This window comes from Budorcas taxicolor, chromosome 15 (genome assembly GCF_023091745.1).
Source record: "Budorcas taxicolor isolate Tak-1 chromosome 15, Takin1.1, whole genome shotgun sequence".
Classification (NCBI taxonomy): Eukaryota; Metazoa; Chordata; class Mammalia; order Artiodactyla; family Bovidae; genus Budorcas; species Budorcas taxicolor.
The window spans coordinates 78,728,489-78,753,697 of NC_068924.1; the positions used below are offsets into that span (position 1 = coordinate 78,728,489).

General features: G+C 61.6%; 2 protein-coding genes across 8 annotated transcripts in view; one reads left to right on the top strand and one right to left on the bottom strand.

Moving 5' to 3' along the window:
- The first annotated feature begins 1,370 nt into the window (after positions 1–1,370).
- Positions 1,371–16,566, top strand: RTN4RL2 (reticulon 4 receptor like 2). Its single transcript, XM_052653188.1, has 3 exons — positions 1,371–1,428; positions 7,679–8,157; positions 15,817–16,566. Exons 1-3 carry the CDS (start codon positions 1,398–1,400, stop codon positions 16,564–16,566), a joined length of 1,260 nt encoding a protein of 419 aa, XP_052509148.1. The 5' UTR covers positions 1,371–1,397.
- A 6,942-nt stretch (positions 16,567–23,508) lies between these two features.
- The window catches only part of SLC43A1 (solute carrier family 43 member 1), a 30,203-nt gene continuing 28,502 nt past the window's right edge, over positions 23,509–25,209 (bottom strand). For 6 of the 7 annotated variants that reach the window (XM_052652305.1, XM_052652304.1, XM_052652306.1 and 3 more), the window contains one exon: positions 23,509–24,172. In XM_052652305.1, the coding sequence (XP_052508265.1) occupies positions 23,922–24,172 (251 nt within the window). In that variant the 3' untranslated portion in view covers positions 23,509–23,921. The remainder of the gene's footprint in view (positions 24,173–25,209) is intronic. The other variant, XM_052652310.1, reaches the window with a different exon arrangement.

Below are 25,209 nucleotides of genomic sequence, written 5' to 3' on the forward strand. Positions count from 1 at the left end.
CGGGCGGTGCCATCCGAGACGCCTGCGGGTCCTGCGCCGCCCGCCCCGGTCGTCGAACGCGCCGCACTCACATTCCCAGCCCGACCTGGGGCCCCGAAACGGCGACCCCGAGGGCCCCCCACCCGTCCCGTGCCGGGGCGCTCCCGAGCTCCGGGTGCCCTTCTCCCTGGAGCAGGTGAAGGCCGGGGTGAATCCCACCGCCGCCTTTATGAGAAAACGCTTCGGTGTCGGCCCCGCAGGGATCGCCCCGAACGAGGCCATGAGGGGCGCGAAGGGGTCCAGAAGAGGTCGGAATGCACCCCTCTGGAGAAGGAAGTCCGGGCGAGGGTTCCACCGCCCTCGTGGAGGAGACCGCGCGCACCCGAACTTGCCCCCGCTTGCGAGGGCATCAAGGGGTGTACACACGCCAGGACACACACACACCCCGGCCACCCCGGCCACAAGCTCGCCGGCCCCAGGCTCCCCATTCGCGCGGACCCGCGAGCGGGGGAACACCCGGCGGCTCATCGGTTCGCCCACTCAGGTGCCCGGGCCACCCCCCCCCGCCCCGCCCGTAAGAAAGGTCACGTGCCAGCCCTGTCACACCTGCACAAGCATCCTGGCTCGCGCGCGCTCACGTGGCCCGGAGCTTGCACCCACAAATTCTTGCTGACACGGTTCTTACACACAGGGCTCGGGGTCTGGGAACAGAAGCGAAGGGGAATCTCGGAGTTCTCCCAGAGGGAGGAGCGTCCGAGGCCTGCGCTTAGGGGCCCCGGGCTGAGCAAGACGGGGGGAGGTGACCCAGGAGCCCTTCGGGGGAGTTGGGTGCGGGCGGGAACTGGGCGAGTTCACGGGTTTCCCGAACACGACCGCACCCCCTCAGGCGGGGATTCCTCCACCAGCGGGGTGCTCGAACACAGCCCTCCGGGCCCCCCAGACAAGGGAGGGGGCCGGACTGCCGGGGGCCGGGAGCCGCTCCGCCTCTTGGCGGGCAGGCAAGGGTTAAGCCGGCGAGCCGGGAGGCGAGGGCGGAGCCAGTGAGCGCGGGGAGGAGGCGGTGGGAAGAGCCGCCTCGCCGTCCGCACTCTCTCTCGGCGAGCGGCCGGGGCGCGCGGACCGACGGACTGACGGACGGGCCCGCGCGCAGCCTGCGCTCCTGGGGGCGCGGGCCCCGGGCGTCGACGGCCAGCCCTAGCCCTCCGCGCCCAGCCGCGCCCCGCCGCGCCCCGTCGGAGCCGATGGCTGCTCCCGAGGCTCGCAGCCCGGGGGGCGCGGGGTAGAGCGCCGCGGCCCGGCCACGCCGCGCGGGGCCCTCCCGGAGCCCCGCGGGGTCCCCCGCCGTCCGTCCGGCGGGCTCGGGGAGCCCGTGGAGGCGCCCTCCCCACGCCGCCCCCTCCTCCGAGCGTCGCGACAAGATGCTGCCCGGGCTCGGGAGCCTGCTGCCAGGTAGGGACCCACGCGGGCGGAGGGGAGCCGGGCGCCCCGGCCCCCAGGGCGCGCGGGTGGGGCCGCCGTGCGGGTGGGGGGCGGCCTGGCGGGGTGGGGGGGAGCACGCAGCCCCGGGCCCCGCCCCCGGAGCCCGCCGGGCTGGGCCGGAGGCTCCTGAGCGAGGGGGCACCCGGGCCGGGGGCGGGGGGACGCTCCAGTCCCGCCGTCCCGGCCCTACCTGCTCCGGGCTATGCTGAGCACTCCAGGCGGCCGGGCAGCGCCGACTCAGCAACTTCTGGCTCCCGGTGCCTCAGCACTTTCCCGTCGCCAGGGGGACGGGGGTGAGGGCAGGGCGCTGTCTGGGAGGGGCGGGGGAGACCCCAGTGGCCCTCCCCGGTAGGAAAGCGCGGCGCGGGGGGGGGGGGGGGCGCTAGAAAGGGCCTCTCTCCACGGACAGGTGTGGCCGACCGACCAGGGTGTGGGCCAGGGACCGGGGGCTGGGCTGGGCTGGGAGGGGGCTGGCAGCGAGGGTCAGGCAAGCAGCAGCCAGAGATGGAGAGGGGTCCGCGGAGGGCGGCAGGGAGGGGGCGGATGAAAGGTTAGACGGGAAAGCTGGGAGGGAAAGGGGACCCCGGTGAGGACGGGGGGGGTGGGGCGGGGAGATGGGAGGCCGGGTCAGGGGCGAGGGGGGCAGACCGCTAGGGTCCGGGCCCGGCTCCTGGGGGTGGGAGGGACGAGAAGGCGCTGAGGACTGCGATCTCGGGATGCTGAGGGCGCGGGGAGTGAGCAGACAGCCCGCGAGCGGAGGAGGACGGGGCGGTGGACGGAGGTGCGGGGCCAGGGACAGGGACAGGGACCCGTGAGCTCCAGGCTTGGGTTTGGGAAGGCAGAGAGGAGAGAGGGGTCGGGGCTGATCAAGACGGGGCCGAGGGCTAGGAAGGGCCGAAAGGAAGGAGGCAGAGGAAGAGGAGAGAGAGACAAAGAGAGTTCTGGTGAGCACGTCCACGTGGGGAGCCCTCCATTTCCAAAGCGCCTGCCCGTCACACCGCTCCTCGCAGGGAGTGGCCGGCGGGCCAGCCCCCCCCGCCCCGGGCTCTGCGCTGCGGGCTGGGGGGGAGGCAGCTGTGAGGGGGATTTGGGGAAGACACGGGCGTGGGGTGGCAGCCTCCAGGGGTGGGCGCCCTGGCTGACCGCACGCTGCCATTTATATCTCTGGGCCCCTCTGGCCGTCGGAGGAGGAGGAGCCTGCCGTCTCCGCCACCACCGTGGCTGCTTATTTCGGGGTGTTACATTCTGGCAGAGTGAGAAGCTGTTTGCGGCGGCTCTAAACCTCCGTCACCCGCGCCAGTGCGTCCTGGGCCCTGCGTCACGCCATTGCCTCCCACCTCCTCTGCCCCTACCCCCTCAACATCTGCCCGCAGGCCCCAGCCCTTCCCCGCCTTTTTGGGTGTCAGAACCCCAGGCCTGGACTCCCTCCCCAGGGAGCATTTTCCCTGGGGCCACTCTTCCCTGCCTCCTCCTCCAGCTTCTTCTCTTGCAGCGATCTCTGGACCAAAAGGTGACTCCTGGGCTGAGAACTTTGGGAGCCTTGAGGCCCCAGGGCGATCGGCCCCGCGGTGAATGGATCATTTCTGGCTCTGGGCCCCTCTGCCTTCCTGGATCGGTGCCATGTCCCGATCTCTCTCTGTTCCCTCCCGGGTCAGTTCTGGCCGCATCTTCTGGACACAGGGCCTCTCTTCCCGCCTCCTGGATGGGGTGTCACCTCGGACAACCAGAGCCTGGAGCCCAGGGAGCTAAAGTTGCAGAAAGCCCGGGTTCCCCCCTCGCCTCAACCCTGGACAGGCAAACAGAACCGGCATCACTGCTGGCCCAGCCTTGTGCACCTGGGCTCAGTTTCCATCCTTGCTTTCCCCCAAGCCCAGCAACTCTCACACACAGGGTGGCTTCCGTGGCTGACGTGGGGTCTCCCAGAGAAAGGTCAGAGAGTCCCTTTAGACAGGGACTTGTCCCATCCAGGTTCCTCCTTGTACCAGCTGCACGACCCGAGGCAACTAATTTCACACTTGAGAGCCTCCCTGTCCTCACTTGCAAATGAGGGGCCGGAATCTTGATCTCACGGGGGTGATGCTATGTTGATTCTGTGCACAAAGATGTGTCCAAATGCGGTGGCTGGCACACAGTAGGTATTCAGTCACAGATGGTTTCTGCCCATCACTGCTCCACACTCCCCTGCAACTTGAGCATCACCTACCTACTGACTTCAGTGAAAAAGAAAAAAGAAAAGACAGGATGACATGAGCAGAGAGGATGGGAGGAGCTGTTGGAATGGGCTTTCCTTGGCCCAGGTAGTGGTAGGGGCGTCAGATGGAGCCTTGGAGAAAGGGGCTGAAGACAGACTGAGATTCGGGTGAGGGCCTAGGCCGCTTACTGATGGCGTGGCCACTGAGATAAGGGTCAGCCCCTGATGGCTGACGAGGTGTCCGCCATTCCTGCTCTGAGATTCTGTGCCTCTCGCCCCTGTGGTCACCAGGGATGCACGAGATGGGGCCTGGAGTGGACCTGTGGTCCTCGGGGAAGAAGGCGGGGCCTGAGGGGCGGGGATGGAGTGCTGGTGGGGAGAGGCAGGGGGCAGGGAGGGGGGTGGTGATCCGGAGACCCCAGGCAGGGGCTGCAGGGAGCAGAGGGGGGAGAAAGGCACCGCTCACCAGGCCCCGGGGGCAGAGAAGCCCAGAGCCCCTCAGCCTCCCCTGCGCCTGGCTTCCAGTGTGAGCCGCAGCCTGAATTATGGATGAGGCTCCTTGGGTTTCAGCTGCCTTGCATGCCGGCGGCCAGGGCCAGAAATGGCAACAGAGTCACTGTTAGGCGGCAGCTGTCACAGGGGCCCCCTGCCCAGGGCCCTGCATCAGAGAGGCCGCGGGGGCACCACTAGACCACGGGGAGGTGGGCCAGAATGATGGGGGTGTCGGGGGCCGGCAGGGGGGCAGGGAAATGTGGGCTAGAGGGTCTGATAGGGGCCCTGCCGAGCCCCCTGCCCCACCCCAGGCTGGAGGAGACCCTGGTGCCCTGGGGACTGGCTCTGACTCTGGAGCACTCTGGAACCAACCCCAGGTCCATCTCTCCTGGGGGTTCTCTGCTCTCTGTGTCCCCCTGTTCTCTGGGGGTTCTCCTGTTCCCTCTGCCTCTCCTGGGGGAACAGTCAACCAGGAGGCTGGGGAAAGAGCTCCATAATCCTGGGGGGACAGGGGGTGGGGTGGGGTGGCTGGCTGGCAGCTTTCTGAACACACACGCTGAGAAGTGTTGGATCAGCCGCAGGATTAAGAGCTCAGAGAGGGATTTGGCTTTCTCTGGTGTTGAGTCCTTGGGGAAGGGAGCCTGAGGGGGACCCCACCAGGAAGGAACGGCCCTGACTGGCCACAGGGACCCTCCACTCCAGTGCTCGCCCCACTCTGCTGTGTGACCTTGGCTGAGTCACTCGGCCTCTCAGATCCCCGGCCAGCAGGTCAGCAGAAACAGAACCCGGATGAGCCTGGAGGGCTGCCCAGCTCTGAGTGCCACTGTCCTGGGCCCCAAAGCTCAGCCCTCCTGAAACCCCCGGGGCTCCCACCCCTGCCTGGTGGGGCTGAGGGGTGAGAGACGCGCCCCTGCAGCCCACGTGGCTCCCAGAAACCCCGGGAGGAGAGAGTGATCGTGAAACGCCGCTCGGGGGAGGGGTGAGAAGGGCCAGCAGCTCGGAGGCGGTGTGAACGAATGGAACAGCGGCGGCTGTGTCACTGAGTATTACATCACACCCGGCCCACACACGCACGGGGCCCGGCACTCACACACTCAGGGGGCTGCGGGCACACGCCTGCACGCTCGTGGGGGGCCGGGCGCCGGGGACAACCGCGCCTTTGCTGTCTTCCAGGGAGGAGGCTTCGCCAAGCATTCCTGACATCCACTCCACACACACGGCCTGTGTGCCGCCTTGGGGTGTGCGCCGTCCCCATGTGTGCTGTGTGCACTCCGTGTGTGTGTGCTGTGTGTGCGTGCCATGTGCCATCCTGTGTGTGTGCACTCCGTGTGTGTGTGCCATGTGTGCACGTCGTGTGCCACGCCATGTGTGTGCCATGTGTGCGCACCGTGTGCCACGCCATGTGTGTGCCACCCCATGTGTGTGTGCTGAGTGCCACCCCGTGTGTGCCGTGTGCCACTCCGTGTGTGTGTGTGTGCCAAGTGCCACGCCGTGTGTGTGCCATGTGCCACGCCATGTACCGTGTGCCACCCCGTGTGTGTGCCGTGTGCCACACCGTGTGTGCCGTGTGCCACTCCGTGTGTGTGTGTGTGCCAAGTGCCACGCCATGTGTGTGCCATGTGCCACGCCATGTACCGTGTGCCACCCCGTGTGTGTGCCATGTGCCACACCGTGTGTGCCGTGTGCCATGCAGTGTGTGTGTGCCGTGTGCCATGCCGTGTGCGTGCTGTGTGCCACCCCGTGTGTGTGCCGTGTGCCATGCCGTGTGTGTGTGCCGTGTGCCACCCCGTGTGTGCGCCGTGTGCCACCCCATGTGTGTGTGCACCGTGTGCCACCCCATGTGCATGCCATGCGCCACCCCATGTGCCTGCCATGTGCCACGCTGTGTGTGTGTGTGCCTTGTGCACTCCATGTGGGCGCCATGTGCCACCCCGGACCCAGGAGTGCTACATGTACAGAGCACCTGGCTCACAGACGCATTCATGCCTCTGACACCGGGGGTCACCGGAAGGCAGGGACCCCCTCAGGCTCTCCCCCGCACCCCAGGGCCCAGGATCTCAGATCCTTGCGTCCAAGGGAGCGGGTCTTCAGCCTTCCCAGGCCTAGCACACTGCCTGGAGCAGAGGGTGCCCTTTCCCTGTGTGCCCAGATGATAAGCACCTGGCCTTTGGGGGCTGCAAAACCTGCTGGAAGAAAATCCCGAGTCGTCGGGAAGCCAGGATCAAGGGTAGAGGTCAAGGTGGCCCAGAACTTCCTCAGCTGCAGTGAGGGTCAGAAGGCCAGGGTCAGGAAGGGAGAGGGGCCCACTGCCCTGCTGGTGCTCGGGGGGCGTGGGGGTCCAGACGTGACTCTTTAGCCCCCAAGCCCCTGGGTCTGCCTCTCCATCTGAATCATAGCCAAGCTTCAAGAGTTACTTTGAAAAAAAAATAACAGTTTTTTTTAAGTGACTTTGAAGGAGAAAAGCCTGGGGTGTAAAGTGAGGTTCCTGGACTGTACCCCTCGGGGCGGTGATTCTGCCCAGGCAGGGCCCAGAAGCGGCTTTCCTTCCGGGACACCCCTTCCCCACTCTCCTGCAGGTTGCTGCTGGCCACAGGGAGAGACCCCCTGCCCCTGGTCCGTGAGAGCCCTTCCAGGGTGGAGAGGTGAGGGAGGAGGCCTGCGGTCACCAGGGGGCCAGAGGTCGTTAGACTCACAGAGGGTCTCGGTTTAGCTCCACCTGTTCCCAAATGGGGTCAGTTTTTCTTCCCAAGTGATACTGGCAATGATGTCTGGAGACCTTCCGGTTCTCGTAAGGGGGAGGAGTGTCACACATCTAATGCGGAGAGGACGGGGTGCTGCTAAAGCCCCATATAGCCGCTGTCCCCAGCCTTTTTGGCACCAGGGACGGTTTCATGGAAGACGGTTCTTACACGGACCAGGAGAGGGGGTGGTCTGGGGATGATCCAAGCATGTTAGGTTTGTCGTGCACTTAATTTCTGCTATTGTTACATCAGCTCCACCTCAGAACATCAGGCATCAGGTCCCGGGTGGGGACCCCTGCTGTACAGAACGTCATATGGGACTGCCCTCCACCCCCCACCCCCCGGACCACATAGCAGTATGGTCAACACTTGACATTTGGGCCGTTCTTGACAACCGGCCCAAGACCAGAGTCACCGTCAGACCCATCCCAGTGAAAACAGGAAGGAAAGTAGACCGCCACTCATCAGACAACTTTCAACCTATCAGTGTCCTCTGGGCTTTGATCTTAACGTACCAGGAGCCTCCAAAAGTGGAAGTGGCCAGGGCCTCCTGCAACTCTTGCACCCCGAATCCCAGCCTCCCCCAACCTAGGAAGGCAAGGCTCTTGGCCCAGGTGCGGTTAGGGGTAGGTGGGGGGTGGGGCGGGCCTGCGGCTGGCACACCCTGCCCCCGCACCCCACCCCACCCCACGGCAGCCTGCCCAGCGCCCCCCGTCTGCCCGCAGGTCCCCTTCGGGGTAGGTGGGTGGGGTCTGCTAAGCCCCCGGCAGCCCCCCCAGCGCCCGTCTGCCCGCAGGTCCCCCGGCCTGCGTCCTGCTGCTTCTTCTGGCCGCGGCCCCCGCCGCCGCCCGCTGCCCCATGCTCTGCACCTGCTACCCGGCGCCGCCCACCGTGAGCTGCCAGGCCAACAACTTCTCAGCGGTGCCGCGGGCCCTGCCGCCCGGCACGCAGCGCCTCTTCCTGCAGAACAACCTCATCAGCGCGCTTCGGCCCGGCTCCTTCGGGCCCAGCCTGCTCACCCTGTGGCTCTTCTCCAACAACCTCTCGGCCATCTACCCGGGCACCTTCCGCCACCTGCAGGCGCTCGAGGAGCTGGACCTGGGCGACAACCGGCACCTGCGCTCCCTGGAGCCTGACACCTTCCAGGGCCTGGAGCGGCTGCAGTCCCTGCACCTCTACCGCTGCCAGCTCAGCAGCCTGCCCGGCACCATCTTCCGCGGCCTGGTCAGCCTGCAGTACCTCTACCTCCAGGAGAACAGCCTGCTCCACCTACAGGTGAGCGCCGGCGCGCGCGGACACGAACACAGGCGTCCCCTCCTGCTCGCCTCTCTCCCCTGGACCCTCCCTACCTCGCGCCCGGCGCCTCCATTGCTCAGCATCTCCGTGTCTCACCCCTTCCCTCTGTGTCCCGGCCCCACCCTCCATCTCTCACCCCTTCCCTCCGTGTCTCACCCCCTCCCTCTGTGTCCTGGCCCTTCCCCCCGTGTCTCACCCCCACCCTCCGTGTCCTGGCCCCTCCCTCCGTGTCCTGGCCCCTCCCCCCGTGTCTGGCCCCCTCCCCCACACGTCTCGCCCCCTCCCTCCGTTTCTAAGCCCCTCCCCCGTGTCTAAGCCCCTCCCCCGTGTCTAAGCCCCTCCCTCCGTGTCCTGGCCCCTCCCCCCGTGTCTCACCCCTCCCTCCGTGTCCCGGCCCCTCCCTCTGTTTCTAAGCCCCTCCCTCCATTTCTCAGCATCTCCCTCCCTTCTGAAGGCTTCTGCTCCTCCCCTTGGTCCAGGGCTTTCCTTTGTCCCTTCCATCTTTCCCTGCTCCCCTACTCCCCCGTCTGACTCGCTGTCTGTCTGTGTCTCCCTCGCGGCCCCTCTCCATCTTGCTCACTGACTCTCCTCCCCCGTCTGTCTGCCTCTGCCTCTTCTGTCTGTCTCCCTTCACGCGCCCACTCCACGCACACCCCCCGCAAGTCTGTCTGGGTGGAGGTGTGTGTCTCTTCCCGTGATCTCTCCTTTCCCCCTTGCCTCCGGGAGACTCTGCCTTTTCGCGAGCAGTGCAGCCTGGAGGGGCATCGTGGCGGCTTTTCTCGCCCACCCGCACGCCCTCCCACGCCACGGGCAGGGGGACACGGAGGGCGGCGCCACTGCAGCTGGCACGCCGCAGGAGGCTCCTGCTCACTGGGTGCCAAGGCCAGGGGAAACCCTACCCGTCCTGGATCCCATCCCCCCAAACCTACTGTCTCAGCGCAATGGGAGGAGACAAGAAAGGGTAATGAGCTGTGAAGTTGCTGGGAAATGGATGCTCAGAAAAAGGGAGGAATAACAGTAATTGTTATTTATTATTATTATTATTGATCTAAATATTGTTCCCTGTTGTTCTTATGCTGACTGTCTGACAGTCAAGTCCTCCCACTGTTTCCCCAGGAAGCAATAACAGACCCTCCAAACCATCTAAGGAGAAAAGCCTCCCCTTTCAGTTTCAGGCCTCTGCATTTCCAACTGCAGCCCTCTCCCCACACCCACCTGGACGGCCCTTCTCCCTCTCCACCCCGGGCTGGGGCCTGACTGCTCAGCACTGTGCAGCATTTGATGCTGATAACGACAGTAACGATAGCAATAATAATCCAGCACTTACTGAGCACCCAGTAAGTGCTTGCTGGTGAAAAAAGGGCAGCGAGCAAAACGGAGGAGACCCCTGCCTTTGTGGAGAGCATTCTAGGGGTGGGGAGAGACGGGAAGTACAATAGTGCGCTGGAAACTATGTTGTGTTTTGTTCTCACTGCCTGTACTGTGCTTAGTTGCTTGGTCGTGTCTAACTCTTTGTGACCTCATGGACTGTAGCCCGCCAGACTCCTCTGTCCGTGGGAGTCTCCAGGCAAGAATACTGGAGTGGGTTGCCATGCCCTCCTCCAGGGAATATTCCCAGCCCAGGGACTGAACCCAGGTCTCCTGCACTGCAAGCATATTTATTGCATAATTACTGATAGTAATAGCCCACTAGTCTTCAGCCTAGTGGCTCAGTGGTAAAGAAAGCACCTGCCATTGCGGAAGACGTGGGTTCGATCCCTGGGTCGGGAGGATCCACTGGAAAAGGAAATGACAACCTACCCCAGTATTCTTGCCTGGGAAATCCTGTGGACAGAGGAGCCTGGCGGGCTACAGTCCATGGGGTCACAAAGAGTTGGATAGGACTTAGTGGCTAAACAACAAGCCATTAGCGGGCACACTAAGTGTCGGGTGCTGTGCTAAGGACTTTACAGGTATCAACCCTGTCATTTACAAGTGTGTGACATTTATAACCTCCCTGAGCCTCAGTTTTCCCATCTGTAAAATTGGAGTAGTCATAGCATCCATCTCCTAGGGATTTTAGAAGCGTTAAGTGCATGAATAATTTGTAAAGCACTTAAGATAGTGCTTGGCATACGGTAAGCATGCTATAAATGCTTGTTACGATACTATTTTAAAAAGAGAAACCCGCCTCATTGAATACTGGTCTCCATGAAATGGCTCATCTTGGGCCCTATCCTGAAGATATGGGTCAACTTCAAGGATTCTGCTGAGACCAGGGGTGGGTGCCGGAACACTCCTTTTTTTCCCTTCCTAACTTGGCTTTTCACGGTTTCCAAAGTGTGCGCAGTCACTTCATCTCATTTCTGCAGCCCTGTTGGGGGATTGTTCACACCTCCTTACAGATAAGGCAGCTGAGACCGAGGGTCCCAAAGACTTTGTCCCAAAGTCTTGTGAACACTGTCCCTGTGCCTGGGGACTTGCGTGATCTCAGCATCACAGGCCTCACAGCAAACGGGGAGCAGGGGCACAGAATGACGTTTCTGAGGCTGCACCACCAGGAAGACCCGGCAGCGCTTGAACCCTTGTGATCTGGTGACATTTCAGGCTGTTTTCATCACTCAGAACTCTCCATGGGGATCTGACCAGGTGTGGGGGGGTGGCACTCATAAGAACAGCAGAGTGGGCTTATTTCTGAAAGCGCATGCTTTAGAATCTGCCAGACCAAAGTTCAAATCCTGGCTCACGTGTGACTTTGGACAAATTACTCAACCTTTGTCCACGTCCATTTCCTCTCTGGCAATCATGATAGTACTTAATCATATCAATACTGATCTAAGAAGTTTTATAAGTATTAAAATGTAGGGAATTCCTTGGCAAGTCCAGTGCTTAACACTTAACACTACCCTTCAAAGGGCACAGGTTCGATCCTTGCTCAGGGAACTAAGATCCCGTGTGCCACGTGCCACAGCCAAATAAGAGAAAATAAAATTTAGCACAGGGCCACATCAATAAATAGGCACTATAATTTTTATTGCTGCTAATTATTACGTGCGACAACCACTATTACTGAGACCCTGACCTCCTTATCAACATATATCGGTTATGCCATGCAGGCTTTTAAAATTATCAAATCTTTGAATGATAAAATCTTTTTAACGATTAAAAAGAGCCATCCAGTTGCACTCCAGTAGGTTAGGGAATCTAGGGTCAGCAGACCTGAGTGCGCATCCTTGCTCTGTTTTTTTCTGACTTGATTTCAGCAAGTTGGTGCCCCCCCACTCTGAACCTCAGTTTTCCCAACTTTAAGATGGGACTAGTAAAAAGAATACCTTCCATCAACAGCTGTAACGAGTCAATGAACTCATATTTGTGAAGTCCTGTGCTGAATCAGTTTGATCATCACGGCCTGACCCGCCATCACGAATGGCAGCCGAGGCTGGGGGTCAGGAATGACCTGGGCAGGGGGCACCTTGAGGGGTGCTGGGCTCTTCTGAAATGGGGCGTGCCGGTTCTGTACGCCCCTGGCCTGAATGGCACGGGCGTCATGGGAAGGAAACGCCTGGCTCTTCACAGAAGGGAAGGAGGCAGCCTCTGCCTGTGAGCGGCCGGGAGAGACTAGCCCAGGAGATGCCACAGGCAGATAGGGTGCACTCGCGGGGGTGAGGTCCCCAGGGTGCAGGCGTGACCCGCGATGGTGCCAGGCCACCCGGGAGGGGCGCCCTGGTGGAGGGAAGAGGACCCCAGCAGCTCAGGAGGAGGGCGGTGGAGCTGGAAACGGGTCGGGGGTTCTCCCAGATGCCCCGCCCTGGGGCAAGCACCTTCCTCACAGCTAACTCACTGAGCACACGCCAGGCTGCGTCCTAGGTTCCAGGGTGTCAGACGTGACCAAGGACAGGGTCCCTGCTCTCCTGCAGCACCATTCCTACTGGAGAGGAACTGCATGATAGAGACACCGACCCTGTTTTGAATCCTTGGAGCAGCCTGCGTGGCACAAAAGAGCGGTGTTTCCATCAGGCAGATCTCATTTGCCCTGTGGCTTTGGGCAAGTTAACCGCTCTGAGCCTCAACGGACCCATCCGTGAAATAGGGACAATGCCCTAAACCCCAGGAGTCTGTCTGAGGATTAAAGAGGATGCTGCTTGAAAAGGGCTCCGCGTGCCCAGTCCACTGAAGTGAAGTGAAAGTCAGTCAGTCAGTCCAACTCTTTGTGACCCCACGGACTATACAGTCCGTGGAATTCTCCAGGCCAGAATACTGGAATGGGTAGCCTATTCCTTCTCCAGGGGGTCTTCCCAACCCAGGGATCGAACTGGGGTCTCCCGCATTGCAGGTGGATTCTTTACTCGCTGAGCCATCAGGGAAGCCCTATCCAGAGTAAGCATCGTTCCCCCCATTCAATGGCTAAGGACACCGAGGCTCGGAGAAGTTAAGGCGTCCCGTCCCAAGGCCACTGAACGCATGAGCAGCACAGCCTAGAATCACTCCAGGTCTGTCTCAGTGCAGAGGGCAGCTGTTCGGAGGCCTGGCTCCAGAGTTCACGTCCGCACGTCACTTCCTATTGGGTATTGCACCCTAGGCCAGTCACTTGCCTTTCTCCGAGCCTCCCTCCCCTAATCTCTGAAAGGGGGAGGATAATATTTTCTGCCTCACAGGGCTGTGAGGATCCGGTTACTACATGGGATCTGTGTAGCACAGAGCCTGGCACATGGTAAGCGCTCGGTTACTCAGCTGCTGACGCAAATGATGATGATACCCGGGGTAGATGGGTGAAGCCGTCCGTGGGGGTGCCTGGCACAGAGCAGACACTCAGCGCAGCTTTGTTGAATGAATGAGGTACATTCCAGCACTCTCTTGCTCATTAATATCAGATGAGGATGGATCTTAATGATCAATGACCTCAAGTTCCTTGTTTCACCGATGGGGGTAAAAAAAAAAAAAGAACTGAGGCTCAGAGAGGTGCCTGCAGTTGCCCAAGGTCACACAGCCCAGCAGCTGATTGGAGGCTGGAGCGGGGAGAGGCAAGGTTAAGAACAGGATGCTGACCGGGGAAGGGGGCAGGGACGCTGCGCTGAGATTCCAAATAGATGCAGAGAGCTGTGAACCGGCCGGGGTGGGGCGGGGGGGAGGGGGATGTTGTGAGGGAAATGTGGTTTTTCCGAAGTGGAAGAGGATGACTTTAGCAGCTGCTCTCTGCCCAGAGGGAGGGTGGTGGGGGAGGGCGAGGGCTGTGAAAGTCAAGAGCTTATTAATGCACAGAGAACCGTTTTCAGAGCGGGGAGGGGGAGGGCTGTATCTGAGAGCTGCAGCCTAGAAGTGGCAGTGGGATTTGGCAACAGCTTGGATGGGGTGGGGGTGGGGGGTGGACCCCCCCCCCCCACCCCCGCCCAGGCTGGGTCTCAGAAAGGGCAGGGGCAGGACTTTCGGGGGAGAAAGACAAACTGGATTCAGGGAATTCTGTAGTGGAAAACTGGGGCTGCGGGTCAAGGGTGCCTGAGGTCTCTGGGGTCGCCCTTCCGGACCTCCGGAAGCCTCCGAAGTGCCCATCACCTCCGCCCTCTGTACCCCTCCCTCCCATATCATTCCTTGGACCCGGCATCTCTGGGTGCATCTTACTCTTGCTGCCACTCCATTAAAAAGAGAAATGCTCATTAGGTGTTTGAGTGGAAGGCATTCAGCCCCCGCCCTGGGAGAGCCGAGAAGAGAAGGACAAGGACGCCAGGGCCCGCTGGACCAGACTCGAGGCCCCTGGAGGGAGACCTGAGCGGGGCGGGGGGCGGGGCGGCGGCAGGGAGCCTCAAGGTGGAGGGGGGCGGATCTCGGTGCGGCGAGAGGAGGGTTCTTGGCAGCCGCGGTTCCTGTATCGGAGAGGGCGGAAGCCAGATGGGAGGGGGCGAGACAACGCGGGAGCACAGGAAGGTGGAGGCGGGGGGGCGGGGAGTGGTGGGTGTTGGGAGTCAGCGCGCGCCCCCCGCCCGAGAGCCTGAGACCGGGCGCCCTGGGTGGGGGGTGCTGGGGGGTCGTCTCAGGGGTAGAGCCACTGCCAGGAACCGGGAATCCAGGGGGAGCTGGCTTGAGGGCGGAGGGTGCTCCTGTCCCCCAGAACCAGATCCCTTGTGTCTGCGAACCACAGTGGTGTCTTCCACAAGGTGGGGGGGACCTCAGGACTGGGCCTCTGGCCGCTTCTCTGGCGAGCCCTTCATCTGCCTGGGTATCAGTGCTCTCCTCTGTAAAAAAAACGGTAGGTTGGGCTGGTGCACCCAGAAGCAGTCACTCCCTAACCAGGTTGCCCATCACCAATACCTTGGTGAACTGGCTAAAATACAGAGCCCGGGCCCTTGCTGGCTCCCCTCCGAGGAGCCCACCCACCCCACCCTTCCCCTCCCAGAACCACAGTTCAGGGCCCGTCCAGCACTAATACGATCCGATTCAGAGACTCCTCAGCCTTGGGCAGGGGGCACAGCCCCTGTCCCTGTGGGGTGGAGCTGACACGGTCCTCTTAATGTCCCAGCCTAGTAGCAGAACCTCCAGGCTCCAGGAAGGTCCTCTGTTAAAGGACAGGGAATGGAACCTAATTGTAACTAAGACCCTACTGTCATAATGCTGTTCTTGTTTAATAGCTAAAGTCATACCCAGCAAGACCCCATGGACTGTAACCCACCAGGCTGGGATTCTCCAGGCAAGAATACTTGAAGGGCTGCCATTTCCTTCTCCAGGGGATCTTCCTGACCCAGGGATCGAACCCTTGTCTTCTGAGTTGGCAGGTGGATTCTTTATTACTGACCATATAGGAAGCCCCCATTCATAATAACCATCATTTATTGATGGTGGTCTGTGTGCCGACTGGGTACCACATGGTTACCGGATCTCATGTCACCCTCTCCCCCCAAAGTCTGCTGAAAGAGTTCTCTCGAGTTATACACACTGAGGAAACAGGCTAAATAACTTGCAGAAGGTAACGCAGCTGCAAAGAGGGCAAAGCTGCATTTAAACCCTGACTTTACCCATCTCATCCCCACGTGGATTGTCTTTTTTAAGGCTCAGAACAAACCCAGGAGGAGGTACACTCACCCCATTTTACGGATGAGGAGACAGATCGCTGGGCAAGTTCACAATAATGGCTAACTCAGGCAATGCCCACCCCATATATTAATACCTGTTGTTTCATTTAACCACATCTTACAGATGAAGCACTGAGTCACAGGGATACCAAGTGACTTGCTCAAGGGTCAGTTAATAGTAGGGCCAGGATTTGGAGTCAGGAAGTCAGTAAGATGTGCAGATGAAATGAAACGGGAAATGCTCAACCAAATCATAAGCTCTCGGCTCCAAGTGTGGCCCTCCCACCTGCAGCGTCTGCGTCACCTGGGAACTCGTGAAGACATGCAGCATCTCAGCGCTCGGGCCCCAGACCTGCTGAATCGGAAACTGGGGGGCGGGGCAGGGCTCCGGGATCAGCAGGGGGTTATGATGCACCCCAAAGTTCTAAGAACTACACTGCTTTCCCCGCACAAGTAGGTTAGAGGAGGCAGGATTCGAACCCAGGACTCTAGAAGGCGGACCCCTTCCTGGTCTGCCACGCTGCTCCCCGCCCTTCCCTAACGCCCTGCGAGGCCGTCTCATCTGTCTCATCTGTCTTCTCCCCCATGCCCGCCCCAGGATGACCTGTTCGCGGACCTGGCCAACCTGAGCCACCTCTTCCTGCACGGGAACCGCCTGCGGCTGCTCACGGAGCACGTGTTCCGCGGCCTGGGCAGCCTGGACCGGCTGCTGCTGCACGGGAACCGGCTGCAGGGCGTGCACCGCGCGGCCTTCCGCGGCCTCGGCCGCCTCACCATCCTCTACCTGTTCAACAACAGCCTGGCCTCGCTGCCCGGCGAGGCGCTGGCCGACCTGCCGGCTCTCGAGTTCCTGCGGCTCAACGCCAACCCCTGGGCGTGCGACTGCCGCGCGCGGCCGCTCTGGGCCTGGTTCCAGCGCGCGCGCGTGTCCAGCTCCGACGTGACGTGCGCCTCGCCACCCGAGCGCCGGGGCCGCGACCTGCGCGCGCTCCGCGAGGCCGACTTCCAGGCCTGCCCGCCTGCCGCGCCCACGCGGCCCGGGGGCCGCGCGCGCGCCAACAGCTCCTCCAACCACCTGTACGGGGTGGCCGAGGTCGGGGCGCCGCCGGCCGACCCCTCCACCCTCTACCGCGACCTGCCCGCCGAGGACGCGCGGGGGCGCCCGGGTGGCGACGCGCCCACCGAGGACGACTACTGGGGCGGCTACGGCGGCGAGGACCGGCGGGGCGAGCAGACGTGCCCCGGCGCCGCCTGCCAGGCGCCCCCGGACTCCCGCGGCCCCGCGCGCGCGCCCGGGCTCGCCGCCCCGCTGCTTTGCCTGTTGATCCTGGCGCCCCACCACCTCTGACCGCGGTGCTGAGACTGAAGCGGCCGGCGTCTCCCCGGCCCCCCCATCCCCGCCCCTCATCCTCCGTCTCCAGTCCCCACCGCGGGCTGGCGGCCTGCCTTCTCCTCCCAGCGCCTCGCATCCCCAGGGATCCGGCCACCTCTCCCCGCCTCCCGGGCCGCCGGCTGTTGGCAGCCCCCGAAGCGCACATCTGGTGGCCCAGCCACCCGAAGACATGGCCGGGGTTTTCTCCCCGTCTCCGGCCGTCAACCCGAGCCCATCCCGAGGCTGAGTGGGCACCCCGGGCCGCCGCGGACCCCGTCCCCCAGCGCCTATGGTGGACTCGAGAGGAGCTTTGTCTGCGGAGCAGCACCCACCAGCAGAGCCGTCTTAAGCTCTGGGAAGGACGCCACTCCCCGGAGCCCTTTGGAGGGACGTCAGGCCAGCCCCAGGCCTCTGCTTAATCCTCGCCCCCCGCCTCAACTTCCTGACACTGGAGAAATACTTTTCTCCTAAGTCTACCCTGGACACTTCTGAGGGTGCCTGGAGAGAACGTTCCTCTCCACCATGGCCCCTGCGTGGTGAAGATCAACAGACATTGTTTTGGGGGGGGGAAAGTTTATTAAAAAATTCTATTATTTTATCTCCTGTAAAGTTTATTGGCTCAGGATCTCCAAAGTGGGAGAAGGGCTTAGAACCATCACGCTTTCAGGAGCCGGGAGAGTTAGATAGCAAGCGAGAGCCACTCCATAGCATCCAAGTGCTTCCTGCCGTTGCCCCTTCAAGAAGAAACTGAAGGCGGAGGAAGGAGGGGGGTGACTGTGGAGTCCCCGGCAGGTCAGGGAAATCCGAGAGCCAGGAGTATGCTGACCACACCTCGCCTCCTCATCTGTCCAGGAGAAGCGGCTGCGGCCGACCCTGGATTGTCTGTGCCGGAGGAGCCAGGCCTGGGGAAGGCCTCCAGCCTGGCTAATGGTTCTCTCCCAGGTCCTGTTCCTTCAGGAAGGAAAAAGCAGCATCTCTCACTTTCCCCTGCAAAGAGGAGTGATAACATGGGCAGCGATGGCCACAGCCAGCCCAAACATGGCTTTGGGTAAACCTGAAAAAGACACCTCTTCCTTAGGGCAACACAGCTTCAGACCGCAGCAAACACTTTAGCAAACAGCAAAAGGCTGGAGTTCAGCTCACACTCGGCCCTTGTGCAGTGTGCAACCTGCACAGCTGGACACAGCAACCCTGTAGACCAATGGGTTCTTCCCGTTGGCTCCTGTGAGGCAGAAGACATCAGGGAGGAATCCGATCAGAGAAGCAGTTCTCCAAGCGGGTTAGTGGAGAAGCCGAGGGATTTTGGTGATCAGAGGGATGAAAATCCCAAGTGGGGGTGTCTTGCTCACTTGAGGTATGATGAGAAGCTTCATCTTTCCAGTGTGTGGAGGAGAGAGGCTATGGAAAGGGGAGAGCCTTGGCTGAGAAGGACTTGGGTGAGTCTCGTCTGCCAGAAGCAACTGGGGGAGACTTGGATGGTTTAAATTTAGGGTTAAGAGTGTAACTTGGAAGCTGGGGGATGAAAAGAGGATACTGTGGTGCCAGGGCTTAAGGATGCTGAGGGCTGTGGCCTTGGCCAGGGGTCCCAGAAGGCTGGTGGAGAGCGGAGGATGGAACGGGAAAGAGTTACTGTCTGTGGCCTGAAGCAGGCAGACTTTGGATAAAGGTGTGAGGTTGGGGTGCAATGGAGAGTGCTGAGTCTGGGGTCTCACAGGGGCGCCTGTCATACTGGCTTTGAGGAGGCTGATGAGTGGACTTAGGGGGCCAGCCTGCAAGAGCTCTGAAGGAAGAGGGACCGCTGGGGCCTGGGCAGGAAGGGGGAGGGGGAGGATGCTGGTAAATCAGAAGCAGGCTGTCCAGGTCACAGAATTATCATCGTGAAATATTCATGGGCCTTTGGTCCAGATGCTATTTCAGAACGGTGAAAGCGAGGGGGGGCTGTGAGCCTCGGGAGGAAGCCGACAGCAAGGCCACTTTCCCCCACCCCTGCCCCCACCCGCCCAGACAGACCCACAGATACCCATTACGTGCACACCCACGCTCACACGCTCTCTCACACACACTCGCACCAAAGGAGAGCAAGAGAGAGCACATGCAGGCACGCCAACACCCACGGGTCCCACAAACAGGCAGATGCACCCCAAATACCAACGGGTGTGCACAGCCACTCCCGTGAGTCCCTGCACAGAGACCACCCCGAGATCTCACACACCCAGACCCCAGCCTCCTCAGACAACCCAGATGGATAAGCCTGAGCCACATACCCTGAGACCGGAGGGCCTTGCAAGGCCATCTAGTCCACCCCCCAGGGATGCTCCGAGGGCGCAGTGCAGGCCCACTCAGAGAGGGGAGGGGGTTTGTGCAAGACTGCCCGGCCCCGAGAGGAACCTCCTGGATGCCCCCCACCGAGTGCCCACCGCCCCCCCCCCCAGCCCATGTTCTCTGGCTGCCCAACACCAGTGGCGGTGAGCTCCTCCGTTTCTTCCTTGAATCTCCCATCAGCTCACCCACCCAGTCCCCCCGCGGCCCCCGCCCAGCCCTTCCTTCCCATTCCTCCCCACCCCAGCTCCCTGCCTGATGCATCTCCCCATTACCTCATGCTTAGAATGTGGAAGAAAATAGCAGTAACCTCCTCTCCCGATTTCCTGCATTCGATCTCTTGCTGCCTCCCACTCTGCTGGCCCATGTTGGCCAGATCCATCAGACCAGAACTCGCATTATGCCATTCTGTTACTCAGGCACGTACCACGGGCTCCCTGTTCCCCTGCAAGTTAAAGATAAAACGTCTTAGCAAAGCCTTGGAGGCCCTGCAGCGTCCGGTCCTCGCTTTCTATCTTTTTCTCTCCTGCCCTCCCCCCACCCCCCCACCACATCGTCACTCCAGCTGGAAAGATTGCACCATGTGGGCCCTCCATTACCATGAATGTGAACTCCATAAATCCACTTTGCACCTCTCCCCTAAAGTTCGTCAGTCTTCCCCAGACGTGGGACCCTTGCCCCCTGCCTCAGATAACAGAGTCCAGAGCCCCTCCCCAAGGCCGAAGCTCCATCTTGCTGACCTTAGCCCTAGGGTTCTGTTCTCCTCCTTCAAAGCTGCTGGGAGAGGCTCAGGCTAGGGCTGGCTCCCACGAGGTGGCTGCCCCTTACCGGCCACCGTGGGTATCACAGTCAGGCGCAGGAACCCTAACCTGAGCGTGAGCATCTCTCTGCCTGGGGAGAGGCAGAGAAGGACACCAGATGACAAGGTCCATAAGCCCTTAAACCTCTAAGGTTCTTACACTCAGAGTGGGGGGAGGGCTGTCAGCCCTGCTTTTTGAGCTGCTGACTCCCGATGTTAGCTCCCAAATCCATGAGAGAACCCCTCTCCTATGAAAGGCAAAGACTTGCGGGGTGAGGGTGGGAGGAGGCTCCCAGAACCCTGTGGAAGTGGCATTTGCCCGTCAGGCTCTGAGAGGCCGCCAGGCGGGGGACAGTCCAGGTGGTAGGCCCAAGGTCCAGCTGGGGTCAGGTTTCTAGATGAATTTTTAATGCTTCCAGCCAGACCTATCAGATGTTCCCTTTTCATCTCTCCTGTCCCCACGGCCCCCGGGGGTGGGACAGGCAGGGCAGGCCTGGGGCACCTCCCGGCAGCCTCCTGAGAAAGGCTCTGGGAGACGTAGGGGTGTGAATGACCGAGTTACTTTCCCACTTGCGCCGTGACCTTGAGCAAGTCACTTAACCTCTCTGAGCATCCCTCGTATGGATTTGCATTTACAACCTGGGGGCGACAGCGCCTGCCTAAAGGGAGCTGTCGTGGGGAGTAAGTGCAAGGCCCTTGAAGGTCACCCATCTGTTTGCTGTTATCTTTCTCCAAGCCCTGCCCGCCTCCTCCGGTTTTTCTTTCAGTCCCAGGGGTGCTTTTGCCTCTTTCTTGGGGAGACGGGGACTCAGGCTCTGCCATTCCCTCCTAAGACCCAAACGGCCCATCCCAGGAGCCTTTGGCTTTCCTAGAAACTTCAGATGAGGTGGGGAAAGGGAAGGGAGATAGTGAGGCAAGGCTGGTGGCCTGACTGAGGGCGACACCCTGCTGCAGCAGAGGGCCCCAGCACAGAGAGAGGAAGGCTAAGGAAGGCCCAGCTCAGAGAGGGAGCAGCAGACACAGACTCTCTGCTTCCTCCTTCCTCCTCCCTCTCTGCGTCCGTCCTTCCTGGCACCTTCTTGTGCCCTGGAAGCCAAGGAGACCACACCGAGCAGGGGGGAGGGCAGGACCCTGCGGGGAAGTTGGGAGTGGCCGTTGAGGAAGGCTTGTGCAGGCTTCCCAGTCCTTGCCCAGTGTTTCTGAAACTGAAGGTGTTTCCCATCTGATTCCGGTGGGAAACAGCTAAGACGCAGGTTCCCAAGCCCCTCAGACCCACTGGACCAGTTTCTCCCTGAGCCCTGGAATCTGCATTTTAGCACGTGGGGGTGGGTTAGGAAGGTCTCTGAAGAAGGAGAAACAGCTCCCCGGAGGTGGGGTGGTCCCGAGGGGGGCAGACAGGAGAAAGCAAAGTGAGAAAAATTAGATCCTGGTGGAAGCCACGGGCAGGACTCTTGCGTGGACAGGGTGATGCCGCAGATGGGGGCGGAGAAGCATGCAGGAGACAGGCGGGGCGGGGCCGCGGCGAGGGTCGCGCCCGAGGTAAGCCGCCGGCGGGGACAGTCACTTGCACGCTGCCGCCCCCTTCGCGGGGAATCTGAGACCCCGACCGGAGATTGAGAGAGCCGCGTTCTTCTGGGGCGCAGGGTCGGGGGGCGGCCTCCTCTGCAGAAACCCGCGGGCCTCCGCGGCGGTCCCCATCACTGCCCTAGCGGGAGGGCGCCTCGGATTCCTCGCCCTCCAACCCCCACCCTGTGCCCTGCCCAGCCCCAACCCCAGCTCATCTGCGTGACGTTCCAATTAGCACGTTTTCCCCCAAAAGTCTCGCCCCGCGTCCCTCAGCCCCCTCGCCCCTCGGAGCGGGGGTGGGGACCCCCATTAACCCTTGCTTCCCGGCGGCCTAGACGCCGCCCGCTCTGGGGGTCCGGGGGTGAGGGGCGCGCCCCCGGGGGGACGGCGGGGTTTGCAGGGGGGGGGTTCAGGGGGGAGAAAGGGCAGGCACTTGCCCGCCCCCTCTTTCTGGGAAGAGGTGGGGAGGGGCGCTTCTCCCGGGAGACTTGGGGCGTCGAAATCCCGAGTTCCTCAGCCCCCGGCCCCCGCAGCCTCCTCCTCCCCGCCACGTACCCTCTCCCCCCCTCCCAGCCATCTGTTCCATTCGGCGGCGCCGCGACAAACAGGCTCCAGCTCGCGGCCGCCCCCGCCAGCCCCCTCCCCAAGCGCCCCCGCCCGGGGGACGCGGGGCGAGAAGACACCCCGCCCCAAGGAGGCCGAGATCCCCGCCTGAGTCCCCCACCCGAGCCCATGCCCTCTGGGCATGGGCGGGGGCGCGGTCGAGACCCCTCCTTCAGCCTCGAGGGTCGCTGGCTCCGTGGTAGGGGGGCACGGGGCTATCTTAGGGGAGGGGTCTGGAGATGCGACCCAGGAGAGGCGGACGAGCCGGCAGGGACTGTCGAGGGAGGGTGTGGGGTCCCCCGTGGCTCCCCCAACCCCGTCCCAGCCGCAGCCACGCAGCGCCGCCTGCGGAGCGCAGAGTCCGGGGCGCACAGCCGGGCTCCCTCCGCTCGCGCCTCTCCCGTTCATGTTTTGTGATCCGCTTCCACCGGACCGGACGGAAAGTCAAGGTCCCCGGGCACAGAGTGCAGCGAGACCCGGGCAAAGGCCACTGGGAGCCCGTCCAACCCGTTGGAGGATGCGGTCCAAATCTGGTTTCCTACTTTGGGAAAAAGACACCGTGGGAAGCCAGGAGCCTGGGCTGCGAGCAGCCAGGGATGCGCCGTGTGGCTTAGCCACGTCTCCAGATCCCGCTGGACATCCGTCAAATGGGGGAGTCGGTCTACTGAATCAGCTTCTAAAGAGAAGTGCAGACAAAGGGAGGGCTCCTCTGTGCTACTGTCCTCCAGGGCCATTATTTCGGGGTTCTCCTAGGTTTGGGGGGAGTAGGGTGGTACATAAGGCCTTTGTGGTTCCTCCCCGCCCTGAGAGGGCAGCAGAGAGCTGGGCTGACAATCTCAGAGCTTCCTTTCTAACGCTGATTGCCCCGGCAGTCCTGAGCTTGGCACTCAGCAGCCACAACGCCCAGCCCCACCACCTGCCAGCTCTGTGCCCCTGGGTCTCCGGGTCGTTTTCTAGAGAGAGGAAGGCTCAGACCCGGAGACGCCTCTACGGTGAGGACGCAGTTGAGGGGCCTGTGTAGCTGGAACAGGCAGAGCCTCGACACACAGGCCCCTCCCCTCTGTGAGTTTCAGGGTTGTGTCCCAGGCCAGAAAGAAGCAGGAGTGGAATAAATGAGGTGTCGCTTCCTGGACGGCCCCTTGCCCTCAAAGATGGTGCCTCCCTTGATGCAGGTAACTTTTAAAGCCTCCCTTTATTCCTGAAAGTAAATATTATTATAGAACAAGGTGAAGCTCGAAATTTGCATCGTTTTAAGATAAAACAGGACACCCCCCCCAAAAAAAAATGTTACTTTCAACAGATCTCCAGAGACGCCAGACAAGAAAGTTCAAGAGGCGCGCCTTAGCATTTTTCCCAAAGCCTCCTGCCTTGATCGTAGGTAGGAAGAAGGGCCAACCTCCCTGCCAGATGTACCCCAAACCCTGAGAAGTGGCGGGGGAGGAGCTGAGTGCAGGACCTCCACCCGCTCCAGGGCACGGCAGAGAACAAGGAGCTGAGACAGGCAGCTGGGGATGGACAGGCTGGCACCTTAAGTGCCCTAGTTAATGCCCAGCTGCGCCTGGGTGAGAAAGGGGGATGGAGGTGTGGGAAGACACCCCCACCCAGACACAGGCAGGCACACCGCAGCCGGTCTCTCAATTCCCTTTTTATTTCCTCTGAGATCTGCAGGCAGCAGCATCAGGGAGAGAACCCGCCCTTCAGCCCCCAGGAGGGGCTTCCCTCCCACGCAGAGGCCTCAGGACGTGGCCCATTTCCCCGGAGGAGAAGGGAGTCCCACACGCGATCGCGCACACCCTGGGCCCTGCACAGCTGAGGGGTCACCTGTTCGCTGACCCCACAGGCCCCCAGGAGCCACCAGCGGGCAGGCCCCTCGGACGAGGCCCAGAGGAAGTGCAGGGCCGCACCCCGGGCCCTCCAACCCCAGGTTCAAGAAGGTTCGATCCCGGCACGGGGGCCGTCTTCGGTCAATGGAGCGTGGCTTTGGGGATTTCTTTTTTGCTTTCTTTTTCACACGTTCCCACAAAAATAGAACTTCTCCCGTTATTTATAAATCCGTGGTCCCTGGTGCTCTGCGGAGGTCACAGGGAGAGTCAGTGCCTCTGTGCAGGCCGCGGCCGCCTGTGGTCCAGGCCCTGGGACTCGTGGGGCCTAGGCCGCCACCTTGGGGCTGCCGGGCGTCTTCAGGGGGGCCCCCCAGCGGGCGACATCTGCCCTCTGGAGCCGGGCGCGGTAGCAGAAGAGGTAAGATGGTAACAGGAACCCCAGGAGCGAGAAGAGCAGGAGGCCCAGATTCACCTGCAGGGTGGGGAGAAAGAGAAAAAAAGAGGCAAGCTGTCCACCCTCCTCACCCTCGGGGGCCGCTCAGCCTCCCTCAGGGAGAAGGCAGCCATCTGCACCCCGGGTCCTGTTCAGTGCAGTTCAGTTCAGTTCAGTCGCTCAGTCGTGTCCGACTCTGCGACCCCATGAACCGCAGCACGCCAGGCCTCCCTGTCCATCACCAACTCCAGGAGTTCACTCAGACTCATGTCCATCAAGTCAGTGATGCCATCCAGCCGTCTCATCCTCGGTCGTCCCCTTCTCCTCCTGCCCCCAATCCCTCCCAGCATCAGAGTCTTCTCCAATGAGTCAACTCTTCGCATGAGGTGGCCAAAGTACTGGAGTTTCAGCTTCAGCATCAGTCCTTCCAATGAGCACCCAGGACTGATCTCCTTTAGGGTGGACTGGTTCTGGGCCAGAAGATACACAGAGCGTGCCCTCGCTGTAGGCAGCTGCTCTCCGCCAGCGTCTCACGGGATGCCCATAGAGCTCCAGAGCCAGGTCTGAACCCCACCTGACGCCAGGGCCCAAATGACCTGGTGTTGGCTGGGAGCCTGGGCTTCTGAGGATGTGGGTGGTGGGGTCCCGTGGCAGGGTGGTGGCAGGCGAGCATGGGCGCCGTGTGCAGCGGGGGCAGGAGGCCCAGGAGGCCCTGTTCAGACCCCGCACACAGCCCACCCCGTTCCTCATGGGGTGGCTCACGGGCCAGTCACCTTGAGTCTACACCCCACCTCCTCTGGGCAGTGGTGGCCACGTTCAATAAAAATACACTAAGGACTGAGGCTGAAGCTGAAGCTCCAGTATTCTGGCCACCTGATGCGAAGAACCAACTTGCTGGAAAAGATCCTGATGCTGGGAAAGATTGAGGGCAGGAGGAGAAGGGGACGACAGAGGATGAGATGGTTGGATGGCATCACCAACTCGATGGACATGAGTTTGGGTAAACTCCAGGAGTTGGTGATGGACAGGGAGGCCTGGCGAGCTGCGGTCCATGGGGTCACAAAGAGTCTGACAGG